At 39.8% G+C, this 19,981-nt stretch overlaps 1 protein-coding gene across 1 annotated transcript; it reads left to right on the top strand.

The window, feature by feature from the left end:
• Positions 1–592: 592 nt before the first annotated feature.
• Positions 593–19,710, top strand: LOC149434017 (cryptic protein-like; the record flags this gene model as incomplete). Its single annotated transcript, XM_089664212.1, has 5 exons — positions 593–639; positions 3,669–3,839; positions 6,991–7,105; positions 16,789–16,901; positions 19,577–19,710. Coding segments are annotated over 5 exons (580 nt in total), but the record flags the coding sequence as incomplete, so codon positions are not given.
• Between the last annotated feature and the right edge of the window lie 271 nt (positions 19,711–19,981).

Here is a 19,981-nt window from a genome sequence, read left to right as displayed (position 1 = left end):
GGCTCTCTGAGTTACTTCTTTTACATACTAGCCTACCGCTTTCACCCAACAGCTTAAAGTGTGGCCTGCCTCCCCCAACCTTGTGTGTGCGTGCAGCCAGCAGAAGGAGTATCTTGGCGCACATTGAAAGAAGCAGGTGGTAGTGGAGGGGCTCCAGGTCAATTTTGCATCGGGGCCACAAGCCTCAAGCTATGTCTCTGTTTTTGTTCCTTTAAAATTAACAATATTTTTTTTTTCACTGAAATGTTGTGTTTCCTAGACCTTTGCGGTAATATTGTGTTTCATATAAAATTGGAACTACCGCTATGTGTGAATGAATGAATCTGTGTGTGTATACCCAGCTTAAATAAATACCCTCCTGATTAGAGAGATCCCAGGAAACACTGACCAATCACTCATTTCCATGGCTAATTTTATACTACCACTAGCACAATTGATGGCCTAGATAAATAACAAATACACCAAACATCCTTTGCTGTTATGCAGATTTCAGAACCCTTCCTCAGGTTTTGCTTTGCTGAAAAGGGTCAGTTTGTTTATATAGTGGGTCATGACACTAACACTAATACTGTGTTTTCTTTCTGTTTATCAGGCTCATTGTAATAACATTGACACTGATGGCTTTTCCCTTTCAGAGAGGTAAGCTTTATTCTGTGCTTTTAAGTTCCTAGCTGACAGCTGACACTGAAGGTGAATTTGATCATTTGGCAGCTTATTGTCTGATCATTAGAATACCTTCTTTTCATCCTATATGTATATCTATTGTTTTCTATATGTTCAAATATTCCAATGAAGGAGTCAGGACCTTCTGGTTATCTCTGTTTAGATCTGTTGTACTTGTAGAAATAAATGTAATATCAAACAAAGATGTGCAACCTGCCTGATCACTACAATATTCAACAGCATGCCAATACTCTCTTGCCAATAAGCTCCTTTGGCCTTTCCTCTCATATAGCACACAGGAGTGCATAGTTCTGTGACCCATTTTCAGCCGGCAGTGGGCTAAAGTCCGCTATCAGCTGACATCACTCTAAAGATCCAGACTCTAATGTTGGAATCCACCCAGATCCCTGACTGACAGCTGGGTCAGCCTCTCAGCATGCCACCGAGCGCTTGAGCCAGCAGCTCCCATTCCCTCCACAGTCCGGAATTCCAGTGAGCGTTGGGGGGCAGAGCAGAGAACCGGTGACACACACAGCTCTCTGCTCAGTGAGAACTGAGTGATCAGAGATCTTTGATCGCTCAGTTCTCAGTCTGATAGGCAGCAGGGAACAGATGCAGCTTCAGAACGATACTGCATCCACCCAGGTGAACTGTTTTTTCCAGAAACTTCTATTTCAAGGCAGAAGCAAACAGAAAAATGTGTAATTCTATTCTGCTAGTCTTGGGTATCACTTACCTCTCCACAGCCTGGCAACTGATACTCTCATTTGTTGGTTCAGCGCTGTAGCTATACTTACTTTATAGGTATAAGTACCTGTAATAATAATAAATAGTTAGCTGTTTGTAGAGGCTACATTTATTTCCCAGAAATACTGTAATTCTAAACTGTGAGGTCTTCATTGCACAGCCAAAAAACCTGTATGAGTAGGTACCAAAATGAGGTATTCAGCACACATTCCAAATGATCAACGTTTCTCTGACACTTGTTAAAAATGTAATGCTTATCAATTGAATACAGACTTCAGCATCTATTAGCACTAATCATCCTAGCTAATATCTTGCATTACTTCTGCTCACTTCATACTCAGGTAATTGCCATAGGTCAGTGATTTGCAATCTAAAACAAGTGCATTCGATGTATTGTAACTCCTGCTGCACATTTTACAGCCCTTAGTTTAGTTGCTGCCAATCGTGTAAAGTTGGCCATACATAGAATTTCAGCTGAATCCTTTGGCTAACAAGGACAAAGGTTAGTCTGTGGGTGGCTTAGCCTGAACCTGAGCTCAACACTACTGGGAATGTGTCAAAACACATGATTTGAGATAAGTAGTGAAAGACTAACTGCACATATACAGCAAGCTGAACAGAAGGTAATTCCCTGGGGTGGGGGGGTACTTATATGGATTTTGAGGGGAACCCCACCCAAAAATACATGGCATCCACTCAAATTTAATACCAGATCCTCGAGATCAAGTACAGATTTTAAGTAGGAACCTTGTGTAAAAAGAAAAAAAAATGGCATTGGGTTCCTCCCCAAATCCATACCCAACACCTAATCAAAGCATGCAGCCTGGCAGACCAGGGAAGGGGGAGCAGCCTTCCTGCATCATAACAAGCAATATGCCCTCAACATGGGAGGGGAGAATGTTGATGGGAAAAAGGGTATCTTCCCCACAACCCAGGCCTGGCCCAATGATTGTAGAGATGTAGTTGGGACCTATTGTAATCTGGAAGCCCTTTTAAAGATAAGGGGGCACCCAGATATCTGGTCTCCCCCCCCCCATGTGAATGAGTAAGAGGTATATAGTACATATACCTCATACCATTTATAGTACCTATAAATATAGTATATTTGCACAGGAATGCGGTGCGGTGTCTGTGCGAATCACATGTGATATGCCGCACTGCACAAGAGTGAATCCAGGCTCACAAAGCAATGCCACATGTAAATAAACACACACAAATTTTTGACAATTCTTAAAAAAACAAAATAGGGATGCACATACCCATGCACCAAAGCCAAGGGGAGGATGAATAGTCTAACATTTATTAGGACTTAAATATGTGGTAGGACCATTGTGTGTGTTGTTTACTACTTATAGTTGGGGGACCACCAAACAACACTCCTTGAACCTCCAAACAAATTTAGACATAATATATAAATTACTAACACACTTATGGTGTCTTAATTGTTGGCATTGGGAGAGAGATTTTCATCCACCCTAGCACAATGGTACCATTTCTTTTTGATAGTATTTCTTGGAAATAAATTGAGTTCCCCTTATTGAGCCACACCTTTAGTGGGAGTAATTGATATATTATTTAAAAATTTGTTTGGAGGTTCAAAGAGTTTTGTTTGGTGGTATAGTGGGAGTCAGGGGTTGGGAGGAGGATGTATGGTGCTCAGGGGTGGACTGACCATTCGAGCACTCGGGTACTGCCCGAGGGCCCGGGATCAGTAGGGGGCCCCATAAAATTACCCTGGTACCTTTTTTATAGGCTTTTTTGGGTGTGTTTTGAGTGTGGGCAAGGACACAGGGGCCCCATGATCCCCAATTTTCCAGAGGACCCATAAGTTGTCAGTCCGCCCCTGATGGTGCTGGTTCACATTTACATTTATAAAGGTGAACCAACACTTTAAGCTCCTCCATAATTGTTATACTAGGACAGCAACTCCTAGATTGTAAGCTCCAAGGAGCAGGGCCCTCAAATTCCTCTTGTATTGAACTGTATTGTTGCTGAATTGTCTCCCGTTATATTGTAAAGTGCTGAGCAAACTGTTGGCGCTATATAAATCCTGTGTAATAATAATAAGTGTGCTCCTGGATGGATCAGAATTTTAAATAAAGAAAAATACTTAATGATATTAAAAACGAATGCGACCATCGCATCTAAGGCTGCAATGTATTATATTTTTTCTTGCGCTTAGATATGTTTTATTGCAAGCTCTGTCAACAATCATGATACTTTTTTGATGTCTTCTGTATATGTTTTCCCAATTTTAGGAAGTGCAAAGGCAAAATCTGAAGCCTTTAGTAACTTGTATGCAAAGTCTGAACCTCAACAGATAAATGTCAGCAGGGTCATGGATATGCTACATGAGATGAATAGAAGCTCTGGTGTCAGAAGGCTACCAAATACCGCAGCACTTATCCCTTTCACTGGTCTTACTGACAGTAAGTAGCCAGCCTCTATGAAATGTATATCTGTTAAATTACCACTAATGGATCCTGGAGAAATACAAAAGACATATAACAAACTTATTTTAATTAGGATGACATTTTCTCCAGTCATTTTGCACAAAATTGCTTTTGTATAAGTTCTAAAGTAAATGCTAGGTTTCTTTTTCTTAGGTAGTTAAATTTGAAGCAGTAGACAGAAATATATGGCATAGTTCCTTCTCTAGCCTAGCCTTCACTGTCAGCATCTTAATTCTAGCATGTGCACATGTTACAAAGTTCTCAGTCATGTGGAAACAAGTTGTGTTTTGAGTGGATTATCCTTTAATATGCTTAGAAAAAGGAAACTTATTATGTCACAAGCATTTTAGACTGAAAATATGTAAAAGCTTAACTCCAGTCAAAATTATCTTTTTTCTTATTTTTATGTGTGGAAGGCTTAGAACTTCTGTCAGAAGAAATCAGGGTAACATTTACCATTAACCACTTGAGCCCCCGGGCCATTTTTATCCTAAACACCTAAAAAAAATTTTCACTGATATCTTGGTTCCGCAAATTGCATATTTTGAGTTTTGAAGTTTACTCTAATACATTATACATATATTGTTTTTCTGGGGACAGCAAGGGTATTAATTTGGCTAAAGTTGGGTTTTGAAGCATAGCCGCTGTAGTATGTTATAGTACAAGCTGTTAGAAACATGTAAAACTTTATTTATAATTAAAAGTGCTTAAAGCTGAACTCTGGCCTTACATTTAGGCTTGCACAGCTGCACAAGTTCCTTTTCTGTACTGAAATTGCTTACTCTGATTCCATTGCTCACTGTGGTCTCCCTACAATGTGTGTTATGAGCTGCATCAACTCAGACAGACATTCCGGAACGGAGGACACCTGACATTATCTAGCTCTTTCTGCAGCCTGACTGCCCCTGGCCCACATCTTTCATTCAATGGACTTCAAGTGATATAAACGGTACATAAAATATGGTATACGTATCTGCTCTCTGCAATGGTTTTTCCCCAGAGCAGCAACAATCCTCTTCTTCTCAGGTTACCTAGTCATTCTCCTGACTCCTCCTCCATGGTGAGTGCCCCCGTAACAAGCCACTTTTTATGGGGCACTCATGTGTGCTTGCTCCCAGGGTCCCGTGTCAATGAACACACAGAGCGGGACTCAACCCCGCCCCCTCCTCACTGGCTGTAATTGACAGCTGCTGTCTCTGAGACAATGAGGAGGGAGAGAGCCGAGAGAGCTGTAACTCTCATGCAGATTTCTGGATCTAGATCAGGCTCAGGTAAGTATAAGGGGTGGCTGGGATGGGCCTGCACACAGAAGGTTTTTTTACCTTCAAGCATAGAATGCATAAAAGTAAGAACTCTTCAGCCTTTAGAACTACTTTTAGTTCTTTCAATCACAGAGGCTCAGCAGCACATATTGTTGTTATCTAAGGCAGTCTGCATGCAAATAGAGATTACCAAGAATTCCCACTCCTTCAGACTGACATCCACCCATCATTCATTTTGATAATTACATAAACCCTCCTGAGAGCCAGCCCATTGCACCCTCATAGAGCTGAGAGCTTAAGAGAGGAGTGCTATGTACAACACCATGCCAGCCCCTACATACTTGTTCACACTAACCTTTAAAGTGTATTTCCACTGTTGCAACCAAATTGAAATAACATATTTTTTATATTTGTTACATGCACCCTTTTTTAGTATAGTATACAAAATCTAAAAGCTGCTGGTTACCTTTTTTAGTGCTTTTTGCTTGCCTAAGTTTTCATGCACACTGGACGTTTTTACAGCTAAATGCTGATGCAAAAACACAAAAAAAGCTGAAAAACTCACATTTTTAACGTCACTTTACACAGCTAAGGTTGCCAGCATTATCAAATTGTTATTGTTTAGGAGAGGGCTGTGGATAATGTTTAACAAAACTAACCCTGTTTGTATTGTGTTTGCAGTTCTTCATTATCTGCTGTGAACTCGATTTGAACACTGTCTGTCCCAACAAGGGGTTAAAAATATAGAAACTGCCCTTCTGCCTTGTATGTTAATGAGGGGTAGTGTGGGGACAAAGACACTTGATACTGTCCAAAAATACTTTAGCTGGCCATAGATTGATCCTTCCTCCATCCACCCAGGCAAGGTGGATCGAGGAATCCGCTCTGCTAAGACATTGGCGTTGATTTGCTAAAGGCAAATAGACTGTGCACCATACAAGGTGCATTTGCACTCTGCAAGTACAATTGCTCCAGAGCTTAGTAAATGAGATAAAGATTCACTTTGCAAGGAATACCCAATCACAAGCAAGGAAAATTAAAAAAAAGCACTTTTGCTTGAACATGATTGGATGATGGAAGTCAGCAGAGCTTCTGCTCATTTATAAAGCTCTGGAGCAACTGCTCTTGCAGAGTGCAACTGCACTTTGCAAAGTGTACAGTCTATTTGCCTTTAGTAAATCAACCCCATTGTGTTCTGACTGCGCTGTCAGAATACACTGATTGGTGGCTGAAGCTGATTGGCTGTAGCCACTGATCAAGAAAAAATTCCCATTTTCCCTTCTGTACTGGCCACATTTAGATCCATCTATGGCTAGCTTTAGAACAATCCTGATACCTTCTCCTTAGAAACATCTAAAAAGTAAGACATATTTTGAAAAAAAAATTGTTTAATTGCTGTGTGAATGGAATAACTTAAGCAAATTTGACTGCAAAAAGTGGAAATACACTTAGAGATGGAAAGCCCTTTCTGGTAATGTAAAGTAAACGAAGTCTTCTTGCAAGGAGTATGACAGCTGTAAAATCTTGCATCCTTTATGACCTAAGTGGCTCCACAGTACCTCTCAAAAAACACTATTTAAGAGTGCCATAAAAATTTAGGGAGGAACATGTAGTACCCCCAGGCTAGAATCTATCTGGAGTGTCAGCATAAAAGGCACTAATCTTTTGTAGTTGTCCTTTAATCCTTGTACAAACAACACTGCCTTCACTGAACAAACATTTTTAACAGGCACCTAATTGTATTGCTTTACAAGACAATAAATGCAAACCTTTAAAAGATTCTTTGGTGACTAGAGACAAATAAGATTTATCTATGGGCAGAGTTGCTAAGTGTGTCCATGTAACAATTTCCTTTTTTCTTTAAGGCAGTAAACTCAACCGAAATTGCTGCATGAATGGAGGAACTTGCGTATTAGGAAGTTTCTGTGCTTGCCCAAAGCATTTCACTGGACGACACTGTGAATTTGACGAAAGGAACAAGTAAGATTTATGTTATGAAAGGAGGTTTTGTTTTCCTGGAAAATGTTCTTGGTGATTACAGTAGTTGGCCGTAATAACTTTGCAAATATAAGGCTGTGTATGGCCACCAATATTTGACCAAACTGGTTAAAGATTTTGCCAAGTTATGAGCTCAAGAGGTTATTTGTTCCAGTCTCAATGTATATAGCCAGATTAAAATGGAAAGCATGTTAAACCCCAGAAACCACTAAACAGCTCATCCACTCCCTCATCATATCACGACTCGACTACTGCAACTCCCTCCTCACTGGCCTGCCTTGCCGCTGGCTATCCCCGCTTCAGTCGATCCTGAATACGGCTGCCAGACTCATTCACCTTTCCAACCGCTCTGTCTCCGCCACCCCCCTCTGCCAATCCCTCCACTGGCTTCCGATTGCGCAACGGATCAAATTCAAAATCCTAACGCTGACGTACAAAGCTGTCCACCATACTGCCCCGAACTACATCACTGACCTAATATCCAAGTACCGCCCAGCACGCACACTCCGCTCCTCACAAGACCTCCTTCTCTCTAGTTCCCTGGTCTCCTCCTCCCATGCCCGCCTCCAGGACTTCTCCAGGGTGTCACCCATCCTCTGGAACTCCCTGCCCCAACCCATCAGATTATCACCTACTCTCCTCTCCTTTAGGCGCACCCTGAAAACCCATCTCTTCAGGGAAGCCTACCCCACCCCCTGCTAACTTGCCGACCTCCTCCACTCTTCCTACCACTCCATCCCCCACAGCTATCTCCTCCTGTGCCACCATCCCCTCCCTCCTAGATTGTAAGCTCGAAAGAGCAGGGCCCTTGATCCCCTCATGTTTTGCATTGTATTGGTATTGTTCTGTCACATGTTCTGTCCCCCTTTGTAATGTACAGCGCTGAGCGAACTATTGGCGCTTTATAAATACTGTATAATAATAATAATAATAAAATACACTAGATAGGGTAATTGCACAACTATTAGACCAGCTATAGAATACCTTATTTAGACCAGACAACTATTAGACCAGCAGTACACTTACCTTATCTTAACGTGACATTAGATTCTGGAAAAAAAATTATATTCAAGTATGTAACATTAGCTCAAAAATATACCTTCCAATCCAGCTCTCAGCCTCCTCCAAATCGTCAAATTGCTTTTTTGGCTGCTGTGATATGACTTCTTGTTAACCCTTTGAGGACCATAAGATTACGGAACGCCAAAAGAATCAATTTTTTGTTTTTAAAGTTTGTACACTTCAGTTGCTGTAACTAAGCCATTTCATGAAATAATTGGCAAAAAGCTAGATCCATTTGTTGATAAGAACTAATATTTTGACTCAAACCAAAAAAAAAAAGTATTTTAAGTTCTTAATCAGATGATACAGGCAATTAAAAACATGGGACAAATACGTCCCTTGGTCCTCAAAGGGGATACCTAAGTCTGTTTTCCATGGTTGTATGTAGGAACATAGCCACCCTCTCATGTTCACTCCCACTATGGACTAAGGACTATGGGTTTTGGACCATGGACACCCCAGTAACGCCAATACAGTGATCAGTGCTAAAAAAAAGCACTAACATTGTACTAATGGCACTGGGCAGGAAGGGGTTAATGTGAGGGGCGATCAAAGGGTTAACTGTGTGCTGGGAGTAGGTTACTAGGGGGCAGGGGGTGTGTTCTTCACTGTAAGCACACTGATCAGGATGGCTGTACTATGCACAGCCATCCCGAGCAGTGTGCTCGAGCTGACAGGGAGGAAGATTTTTGTAAACAAATCAATCTTCCTCCCCATCAGAGATGCTGAGTAATTACCAGCCGGGACCCAGTGATTGAGGGCCGCGAATGGCAGCGAGGGTAGGGCGCAAGTGCGCCCCCTACCCGGAACTGCAAAATCATGTATATACACGTGATTCTGTGCACAGGTGCCACCCTGTAGCAGTATATATGCTATAGGGCAGTCCTTAAGCGGTTAAGGAAGAATAGATTACAGGGTCATTAAATAATTGGTGTATATGGATTACTTTTCCGATATTGTTTAGTGTCACTTTAACTCTATTGAAGCATTCATTGTTAGCGATGACTGGACAGTGCATGGCACTGAGCATGGAGAGTGATAGAGGTTTTCCATCATACTAAAAAGTTTTTCACTATAAATCAAAGTAAGTTCTATACACTCTTATTACAATTTCGTACAATTCGTGTGTTAAACAATAACATAAACTCAAAGTGAAAAGACTTTTGTGCTCCACACAGTGTTCACAGTTGTGTATCATCATCCATTGTTAGTATGCTGAATCACCAGGAATTTAAAGGATAAGTTCACCTTTCTACAAAAAATAAAAAATGCACATTTTTTTGCAGGTGAAAAAATGTGCATGTAATATTTTTTTGTGTTAGGAGCTTGTAAAGCATTGTACCAGTGATCAGCAGATCACTGATGCCATGCAGGTCTCCTGCACACTGTCAGTGTATCTGATTGCTCATACATCCTGTACGGTCAAGCCAACACTTGCTGACAGGAAGAATCAATTAACTACCATAGCGCTCCACAGCACTGTGGTAGTTTTTTAAATCTGACAGCTACTACGGGGAACTTCTCCCCATGTAACATGTTCCCAAAGGTCCCAACTTATCCTTTAAATCTACACCTTTTTCTCACATTGCCCAGGAACTCACAAAACTAAGAAGAAAATTCTCATTGTGCAGTATTTTATTAATTGTTGTGCCCACATTAAAATATAGCAAGTCACATTTATTTGTTCCTTTGTCCAGCACCAGAACAATCATTCCACAGTGGGTATAGTAAATGTTGTCGCTCTGCTCTCACTAGAAGCCAGTGCGCGCTCCAAATGCCGGAACTTATGTCACTGGAATTGATGTAGCCGGAGTCTTGATGTAGCCAGAGTCTTGTCATTTCATTTACACAATGTCTTGAGGAAGCTATATACAATATAGTGTAAACATTGTGAAGTTGTGTGTGGAGCACAAACGTTTTTTCACTTTGATGTTATGTTACTTTTTCTCGTAATGATTGTGAAAAATTGTGTAAAGCGCCTACTTTGCTTTGATTTGTAGTGCACCAGAGTGTTGTGGGGATGCATTTAAAGGGACAGTTGACACCGCACTTATTGTTTGGGAATCTTTTTTTTTTTTTTTCAAACAATTGTTTTTATTAGAAGAAAACAGGCATAACAATGCATATACAGTTATGGATCCAAATCTGAACATAACATAGCATGTCGCCTCCCGTGTCGCAGACGGGTTAAAGCATAAAAGGCAATACAGAGTATAACGGTATAAGACATTATGACAACATAATATTACAATCCAGTAGATGTACAGAGTATAGGAGAGAAGCAGGAAGATATATTGTCTTCTGACCTATGAGCAGGATTTGATATCCAGGGAGTGTGAAGTGTGGAGTATTGAGTAAGAACAGCACATGATGCAGTTTTAGTTCTGTTTCGTGTGTCCATGGATTGGATATGTGAGTTATATGTAGCATAGCGCACCTGTTTGAAGGTCAATGGTCTGTATCGTTTATGATATAAAAATGATGATAGGAGTTGAGTGTAGATGTGAGCTTGAGATCAGATAGAGAGAGGGTTAGTTAGACAAGGGTATGTAGTATAGTATAGTGGTAAAGGTAAGTATATAGGATAGAAAGAAAGAAGAAAGAGAGAGAGAAAAAAAGGGGTGGGCAGGAAGGGGAGGGCTTAGGGTAAGGTAAAACGGGGAAGTGGAGTGTATACTTGCGTATGAATGGCTCACTTCATGTTGAATGAGCCGCAATAGAAATGTAGACCTTTAGCTTAAGACGTGGTGTGTATCAAGACAGTCAACAGGGTAAAATGTGGATTAAAAGTCCAAGAGAATAGGCCGTGGTGAAAGACCAAGGCACTTCCAGACATGGAGCAAGAGGTATCTCAGAAAACAGGATACTCCCCAATGTCATAATATGTCCAATCATTCAGTCCTGTACTAAGTGGTAGGTAGGGGTGGTTTTAAAGTGCCTCCAACAAGCCCAGGTTTCCCTGAATCTCTCGGGATGTTCCTTAGCAACAGAGATCAATTCCTCCATTTCCTCAATTTTATTGATCCTAGCAAACCATTCACAGATAGTGGGAATACATGTTGAGCGCCAATGGACTGGGACACCCTGTTTTGCAGCGTTAACCATATGCATGGCGAGTGATTTATGATTTATGTCCGGAATGGAAGGGAGAAGTAGTGCAACAGGAATTGTGCAGGTGAGAAGTCTAGGTTATACGTGGTGACTCGTGCAATTGTGGATTGGACTTTCCCCCAAAAAGGCTGCAGCACTGGGCAGTCCCACCAAATATGCAGGAGAGTACCCGTCGCCTGATGACATCTCCAACACGCGTTTGAGATGTTGGGATCGAATTGGTGAAGCAAGGATGGGACTCTATACCATCTAGAATATAGTTTGCTTTCCTGTGTAGAGACACATATGGATCCTTTGTGAATATGTGCGTAAATGTGATCCCAATCTTCCGGCGTTAGTTGGAGTTGTAATTCAGAGCTCCAGGCTTTACACGCTTTCCTAGACTGAACATCAATGGTATTTTCAAGGCAAGAATAGAGTTGTGAAATAACATGTCTCTGGGGGGAGTGTGTAGAGCAAAGTTTTTCGAATGGGGTAAGAAGTCTAGTATATTCGTTTGTGTGCGAGGAGCTATGAACAAAGTGGTGCAGTTGTCTGTACATCCATGGCGTCAAGGTCAGAAGTGGCCAATTATTTATAATGTTGTCCCTGGATAGAAACGTCCCATCTTTAAAAAGTTGGCGCATACTCAAACTATCTGTGGGACTGGATCCTGCAAGAAATGCACGCGACAAACCCGGGGGGAAGTCCGGGTTCATTGTAATGGGCGAGAGTGGGCCGGGGGTAGAAGAAAAATCTGTTTTCTTAATGATCTGGTGATAGCAGGATAGAGTGGGGCCTATAAGAGGATGGACCGTGAACTCAGACAGAAGGTAAGAATTTTTCAGCCAGGGAGAGAAGGCTAGTGGGGTCTTCGAAAAGTCAGCTTCCAAGTTAACCCAAGCTTTACTACAATGATTCATAGACCAATCTACTATTCTTGTCATTTGGCATGCTCTGTAGTAGCTGGCAATGTCTGGTAGCCGTATACCTCCGCTGGTTTTGGGCATAGTGAGTTGGTCGAAACCTATTCTGGGGCGTTTGTTACACCATAGGAACAAGGTACATAATGTTTTATAGGACTTAAAGAATCAATTGGCCAGTTTAATCAGAATTGTTTGCATTAGGTATAGGAGTCTAGGTAACATTCATCTTGAGGATCGCTGCTCTGCCAAACCAAGAGAAAAATGGTTTATCCCAAGTTTGTAGGTCTTTAGTGATGCTACGAAGGATGGGTAAGAAGTTTTGGGCATAAAAATCTGTAAGATGGGTCGGTAGTTGAATTCTTAAATACCTGATGGCTTCGGACTGCCAGGTGAAGGGAAAATTGAGTTTTGCCTGCCGAAGCATATTGTGTGGTAGGGATATATTTAGGGCTTGAGATTTATTGAAGTTGATCTTAAGATTGGCTAGATACTGAAACAGCCTAAAGTCATGTAGTAGGTTAGGTAATGTAATATGTGGGTCTGTTAAGAAGAGTAAAATGTCGTCAGCGAAAGTCGCAGTTTTGTGCATTTTGCCATTAATTGAAATCCCTTTAATATTGTCATTCTGTTTAATACAGTTCAAGAACGGTTCAAGTGTAATGATAAATAGGAGGGGGGATAATGGACAGCCTTGCCTGGTCTCATTGTTTATTGAAAAGGCTTCTGAAAGGAGACCATTTACTTTCACTTTAGCCGTTGGTGTCGTGTATAGGGACATAATGAAGTTCAAAAAAGCGGGAGGGAAGCCCGAGGCCAGATAGAACATCCTCCATATAATCCCATGCCAATCTGTCAAAGGCCTTCTCAGCATCTAGAGAGAGGAAGAAGCCAGATTGCTTCTTTTGTGTCAACCAATGGTGTATGTTAATAGCCCTGATCGTGTTATCTCTAGCCTCTCTGCCGGGAACGAAACCTACTTGGTCAGTGGCGATAATAGTATCAATGATGCACAGTAAGCGATTGGCCAGTATTTTGGCAAAAATCTTTAAGTCAACGTTCAATAGGGAAATCGGACGGTAGTTTGCTGGCGATGTCAGGTCTTTATCTGCTTTCGGTATCAATGTAATATGAGCTTCAGAGAGATGGCGCATGGATTGACCGGGAATAATTTAAATTTGAGGAAGCACAAGGCTTTTTGTAAAATTACTAAAAACCTTTTGAAACCAGTCATTTATTTCTTGATGATCATTAAAAGCTTTGAAAGTCTTCTATGAGCTGTTTGTGTAACTGAATAACCTGAGGCTAGTGCATTCATTCTCAAACAGACAAACTGTGCAAATGATCCTGTTATTGATATCTGGCAGTGATATAGAAGATAAGATCTAAAAGAAGCCTACCTGACTGTCTGTTCACTTGGACACTGTTTGGGAAAAATAAATATTGGATCTTTTATCAAACAGGACTTAATTGCTACTCATTTGGCCATCGTATATTTAGTTTTGTTCTGGCTATACGAAGTTTGTGTAGCAATCAATGAAACCTAAAAATATTGCCAAGACACCTGTTACATATGATAATTTCTCTACATATGCATTAAAAAGATTTTCCCTTTCATTTAGGTAAAAGAGAAGGGTCTTATGATCAAATAATAGAAAGTTTTATTTTGTTCAAATACTTATCCATTCTGCATTACATACACACACATATTCCAGTAATTACTAACATCTTTTTCATGGACAGATCTTCACTGAGCATGGGTCATTGACCAGCAGTACAATATATTGTTTGTATTTGAATGCATATTTCTGACGTGTTATAATCTGGTTCTAAATTCTACTAGCTGCATCTGGAGAGAATTCAAAGAGAATCAGATTAAAAATGCATACAATGCATACAAGTCCTCAAAGTGTATATATAGCAAAAATCTTTTTTTTTAATCTCTGGATGGAGTCGGGAAGAACAACTGTCTGAGAGGGGAATTTGCTGCACTTGGTAGGGATTTTGAGGTTTATTTACTAAAGGCAAATTGACTGTGCACTTTGCTCCACAGCTTAGTAAGTGGGGGGAAGTTTCACTTTGCAAACAATACCCAATCACATGCAAGGAATATAAAAAAAACTGCATTTTTGCTTGCACATGATTGGATGATGGAAGTTAGCAGAGCTTCCCCTCATTTACTATGCTGCGGAGCAATTGAACTTGCAAACTGCGCAGTCTGTTTGCCTTTAGTAACTAAACCCTAATGTCTCACTTCCTGATCTGTCTCTGGAGCAGGAGGTTAATGTAAAGATCTCCCTAACAGGACACAGACAGCAAACTGGCAGGGGTTTTAAACCTTTCTTAATCTATACAAAACTAAAAGAAAATGTTTTGGTTACACTTACACTTTAAGTCCCTTGTGCCAAACCAGCGCCCTGTTGACACTTATCATGCAGCCTTCAGAGCCCCTGCAGATAGCAGCCTGTGTTTTTTACCTAGGTGCTTACTCAGGCCAGTGAATACAAAATATTCTTTAGATTGCATTCTAGTAGTTAAATTACTTCAAATATTTCCTTAATACTATCTTACTTTTTTCTTTGTATACCTCTGCATGGGGTTTTGGATGGGCTCTCCTAAGAAAAGCTCATCTGCCATGTGTACACCATGAAATAATTCATCCTCAAGATTCTGAAAATACTTTTTTTTTCTCTGTATATCATTTGGTTCCTCCATGCAATTAGAGAGTTGGCAGGCTGCCAGCCTTCTATTGTAAACACAAGGCAAGCGCATAGAAATAGGAGGGAGAGCAAAATGCTTAGACTCAACTTGGACAGCTTCAGTGAATCTCTGGGGAAATTTGAGGATGAATTACTCCACAGTTTCTACAGCTACAGTAGCTATTGAAGGCATGTTTTCATGCTTAAGTTTAGTCAAAAAAGGTTTAAATAATGGCACAAGAGACATTAGTCACAAGCAGGGTGATATGTGCTGCTGCCTACAGATTTAGTTGAAAATATACTTAGTTCACACCCAGCTTCAGAACTGGAGGGGGAGGTGTAGCAATCTTTTTGACGAAATCTTGGGAGTATCCCAAATCTAACAAGAAGGCTAAAGTGCAAGAGCATCTTCTCAAGAGATTTGGGATCATCAGAATTCCCAGGATCTTGCTGGAAGGATTGCAACTTCACCCTCACAGCAGACAAAAGCCAGGTGTAAGATAAGTGTGACTTTCTAACTTTTTCTCTACAGATATAATGTGTTCTTTTTACATGGCATGGGATGGGTGGGGGGATGTATTAGTTTGTAATAAGTGAACCTTGCATTTTTGTGCAGGGTCTGCTTTAAAGAATTCCACTGAAAACTTTCATGCTTTTATACTGACAATTTAATCAAATACATTATAAAATTAAAGTAACACTTTTTAATCAGAGTATAAGATCAAGTCAATTAAACTCCTGGGATATTGATCTGGTCGGTTAAGTAGCAGAGGGGGTTGTTAATCTGTTTCAGCTGCTTTGGTGTTAATGAAATTAACAACAGGTGCACTAGATGGGCAACAATGACATGCCCCCCAAAATAGGAATGGTTTTACAGGTGGAGGCCACTGGCATTTTTTTCCCTACTCATCTTTTCTGACTGTTTTTCCCCAGTTTTGCTTCTGGCTAGGGTCATTGTCACTACTGGTAGCATGAGGCGATACCTGGACCCTACAGAGGTTGCACAGGCAGTCTAACTCCTCCAGGATAGCACATCAATACATGCTATTGCCAGAAGGTTTGCTGTGTTTCCCAGCACAGTCTCAAGAGCATGGAGGAGATTCCAGGAGACAGGCAGTTACTATAGGAGAGCTGGACAGGGCTGTAGAAGGTCCTTAACCCATCAGCAGGACTGGTATCTGCTCCTTTGTGCAAGGAGGAACAGGATGCCAGCAAAGCAATCTCCCTGCTGAGTTATTGTGTTCTGTCAGGAGGATTGCCCCCTCAGCCAGAACACACCAGTCAGCAATTGGCTACCAGCACTGATCAGATGCTGATCGGATTCTGATTTTCCAGCATGGCCATTGACAGAAGCTGGCCGTTCAGCCAACTTCTGTTAGATAGGCACGTGTACACACAGGCTAAATGTCAGCCGGTTACTATTGAACCAGCCGATATTCAGCCCGCGTGTAAGGGGCTTAAGAGAGTGTCTGGCGACACCCATCCCTCTGATTTTCTATAAAGATATCACCAGGGCAAGACCCAAAAGAGAATCTACTCTACTTTACAAAAAGAAAAACTGATGGAGGTTCTAACCCTTTGCACTATCCAAAACATAAAAGGGCTTTATTCATTGTGTCTTCTTGTGCTTTATTTGGCGGTCATTATGTTAAAGCAGAAAGGTAAACACTACATATTATTTTGTGTGTCTGGTTTAGAAATCCAGCTTTTTTTTTGGAAATGTGAAGGCTTAATGTTTTAGACACTGCACCACAAGGTTATGTTTATCAATCTAAAGAACTCCTATATATTGTAAACTAGAAGGAAGAAATTTAGATCAAAATTCTTCTTTAGCTACTGTGATAATAGTTAACCTTAGTTATAAAAAACAAATGTATTTTCTTACATCCAGGAACTGTGCTGCCAAAATCAAACATGGAGACTGGCTTCAACATGGCTGCAGATTTTGTCGGTGCACCTACGGCGTTCTTCACTGCTTAGAGGAATTTAGGCAAACAAATTGTGGTGAGTTTGTTTCTGAAGGAATTGTTAAGCAATGCATCAACTTTCAACCAAGAGAAATACACTCTTAAAAAGTATACTGTAAATAACCTATTGCTAGTTCATTAAGTAAAATACCAGCATCTACCACTTTATAATCAAACCATATCTAAAATGATAGCCAGGATTCTTGTGCACACAAGCCAGAACAGTTAAGATGAGCAGATACAAGCATATGTCTCCTGGAGAATGACTTTTGAGGAGTTATCTGCTTGTTCTATGTAGTGCCTTGCCTATGTAGTGACTCGCTCAACAGACAGAAGAAGAACACACTACCTTTCCTTTTCTTTTTTGAGATCAGCCAAGCAGCACAGAGATTGTCCAACAAGTTTTGTTTTGGAGCTATAAAGAAAATTTCTGACAACTGATAGCGCTATTCTGTACCCCTTAAGGTGGCTCGAAATGGGCTGATTTTGGGCCAAGACAATGAGGGTAAAAAAATAAAGAGCAGGATTGTGCCATTTATGGTGACTGCTATGGAATTACTGGATTATCTGTTATTAAAGGGCAACTGTTATGGCTTTTGACTTTTTATATGGATTTTTGTGTATTTTTCTTACAAATAAACATTTAAAGTGTTACTAAACCCAGGACCCTGCAATCACTATATCTGATCTCCCACAGTACACACAACAAGGAAATGCAATTATTTTAGTAAATATAAACTGCTAAATACCTTTTCTCATCAGCAGTTATAGAAGTCTGGTTATAGCTTGTAGGAGGGGTTTTTGTTCTTCTCTGACTGTCCTATGAGGCTGCATGACCCCTGACCCTCTGTCACAGTGCATTTTTGGTTGGCCCTGTGCTGATCACATGCACTCTTCTACGGGAAAAAAAAACTCTCTAGCAATACACATCAAACTGAGCATGTGCAGAGTGACTCCTCGAGCTCTGTACTATCAACAGATGGATTGGGGGCTGTGGAAGAAGTGGAGGATCAGAGAAGACAAGATCAAACAGCCTTTTTACACCATGCAGAGAATTAACCCCTTAGGTTCCACAGTGAATATAACAAGCATGCTTTAGTCCATATACAGACTGATTTTACTGTTGTAGGTTTAGTAACACTTTAATATGGGGTGCACTCAGGATTGACAGAGCATTTTAAAAGAGGATACAGCAGAAACTATTTGCCTGCAAGGTCACCCTTCCAGTTGTGTATTTAAAGCCTAACTGCAGACACAACTTTTTTAAAGATTTGGAAAGTGTGGGAATGGGATAAAATCCCTGTTGTTTTTAGATGTTTCCTATCAGGACAGTAAGTAAGGGTAAATATCTCCAATGGGTCAGTGGGTACACAGAGTGTAACAAGAGAATTGTTTTCAAAGTGTATAGAAAAAACCCAAAAGTAAAAACATTTTAATTAAAGAAAAAGTAATAAGCCTGAACAAATAAAAGTAATGCTGAAGCCGATTGGTTTTTATGTAGAAGTGAGCCTGATTTTGCACTATCCAGATTTACTATTATTATTATTAATATTATTATTATACAGTATTTATATAGCGCTAAAAGGTTTGCTCAGCACTGTACATTATAGTGGAAGACAGTACATGAGACAATACAGTAACAAAACAGAACACAAGGGATTCAAGGGCCCTGCTCTTTCGAGCTTACAATCTAGTAGTAAATAAACCCCGCAGGGTTATTTTCTATAACACTTTTTTTTCCACAAAACAAGCAAAAATATGAAAAGGAGACCAAAGCTGCTGGTTGAAAACAAAAATGCATAATGTTCATAATGTGCATTTTTTTTAAAAAAGATTAAATTTTTTTTAACCTGACGTTAAGAACATATGCAAAACCAATATATATTCCCTAGAAGTATATGATTACCAATCTCTTTGCATGGAACCAGTTTTAGGTATTGCCATAAAACAGTGTACTAATGAAAAAATAAAATAGTACACACAATGAGAATATCAGATGAATGATTGTCTGTTTTTTTTTGCATGTTAGTAGTCTCATATCAAAAATGAGTACATCACTAAAGTTATGAAAATTCAGAATACAGATAGAATACAACTTCGGAAGCGATGTATTGTACTATAAAGTGTATTCTTTAGTTTTCGAGCATGGTCAGTCGTGGTCATTTGATTTTTTTATGGACGAGTACTCTACTGATTAAACGAAAATCGTTCATTCTGTTATTGTACAAGAAAAATTTGTGTGCTTGTACTTTCGGATATTTTCACTTGAATTGTCATGATTGGCTCTCAAAAGCTGTGTACTAACAATCAGATTATCGGACGATCGCTCCGAAAGCTGTATTTTTCATCTGATATTCTTGTCTTGTGTACAAGGCTTTAGGATGAATTTATTTTCATGGCCTTAAAAGTATGCAGGCATGGTACACATTTTGTAATGTATCTTACATTTTATAAGTGATTCAGAATACTCTTTTATCACTGCTTATCTCTGTAACATTTACTCTAGGTTGAGTCACAAAAAATAGCAGATAAGAATTATCAAGTACTTCACAATGTTGCTTTTAAATTAAAAAAAAAACATTTAGTTTGGTATCTGCTTACCAAGGTATCTGGGATTTCTCAACACAACTCAATAATGATGTAAAAGTAATGGTACTGAGTAGTATTTAAAAACTAATATATTCTTTTTTTTTTCCTCTTTTTATTTTTTAGATCCTGCAAATGATGACATTTGGTTAGAATTACATTCTAACGGAGCAATATTGCATTCCAGTTCACATGTGTTATTTTTATTTTCTTGTTATTTTTTTATTTTCATGTTATTTGGAAACCATTTAGGATTCTAAAAGCAACTCAGCGCTTGGTTATATGAACAAAAATGTACTAAAAAGTAAAATCTGTTTTGGGTGCGCTAAATCATTCTTTAGAATTAGTATACTGTATGCACACAGAAATACTATTTACGCTTCCCGTGGAAGAAATATTTAACATTTTATTTATTAATTATGTATTTAATTTAATTATGTATAATATGGTTGAATAGCACTACAGAATGCTCATATATATTTGAATAAAACAATTTGAGACATATTTGGTGTATGTCTTCCTCAAGTGTGG

This window comes from Staurois parvus, unplaced genomic scaffold (genome assembly GCF_062004578.1).
Source record: "Staurois parvus isolate SC_StPar_1 unplaced genomic scaffold, SC_StPar_1.0 ptg001857l, whole genome shotgun sequence".
Lineage (NCBI taxonomy): Eukaryota > Metazoa > Chordata > Amphibia > Anura > Ranidae > Staurois > Staurois parvus.
The sequence above is the reverse complement of the archived record's forward strand: the minus strand, read 5'-3'. Positions and strand labels throughout refer to the sequence as shown.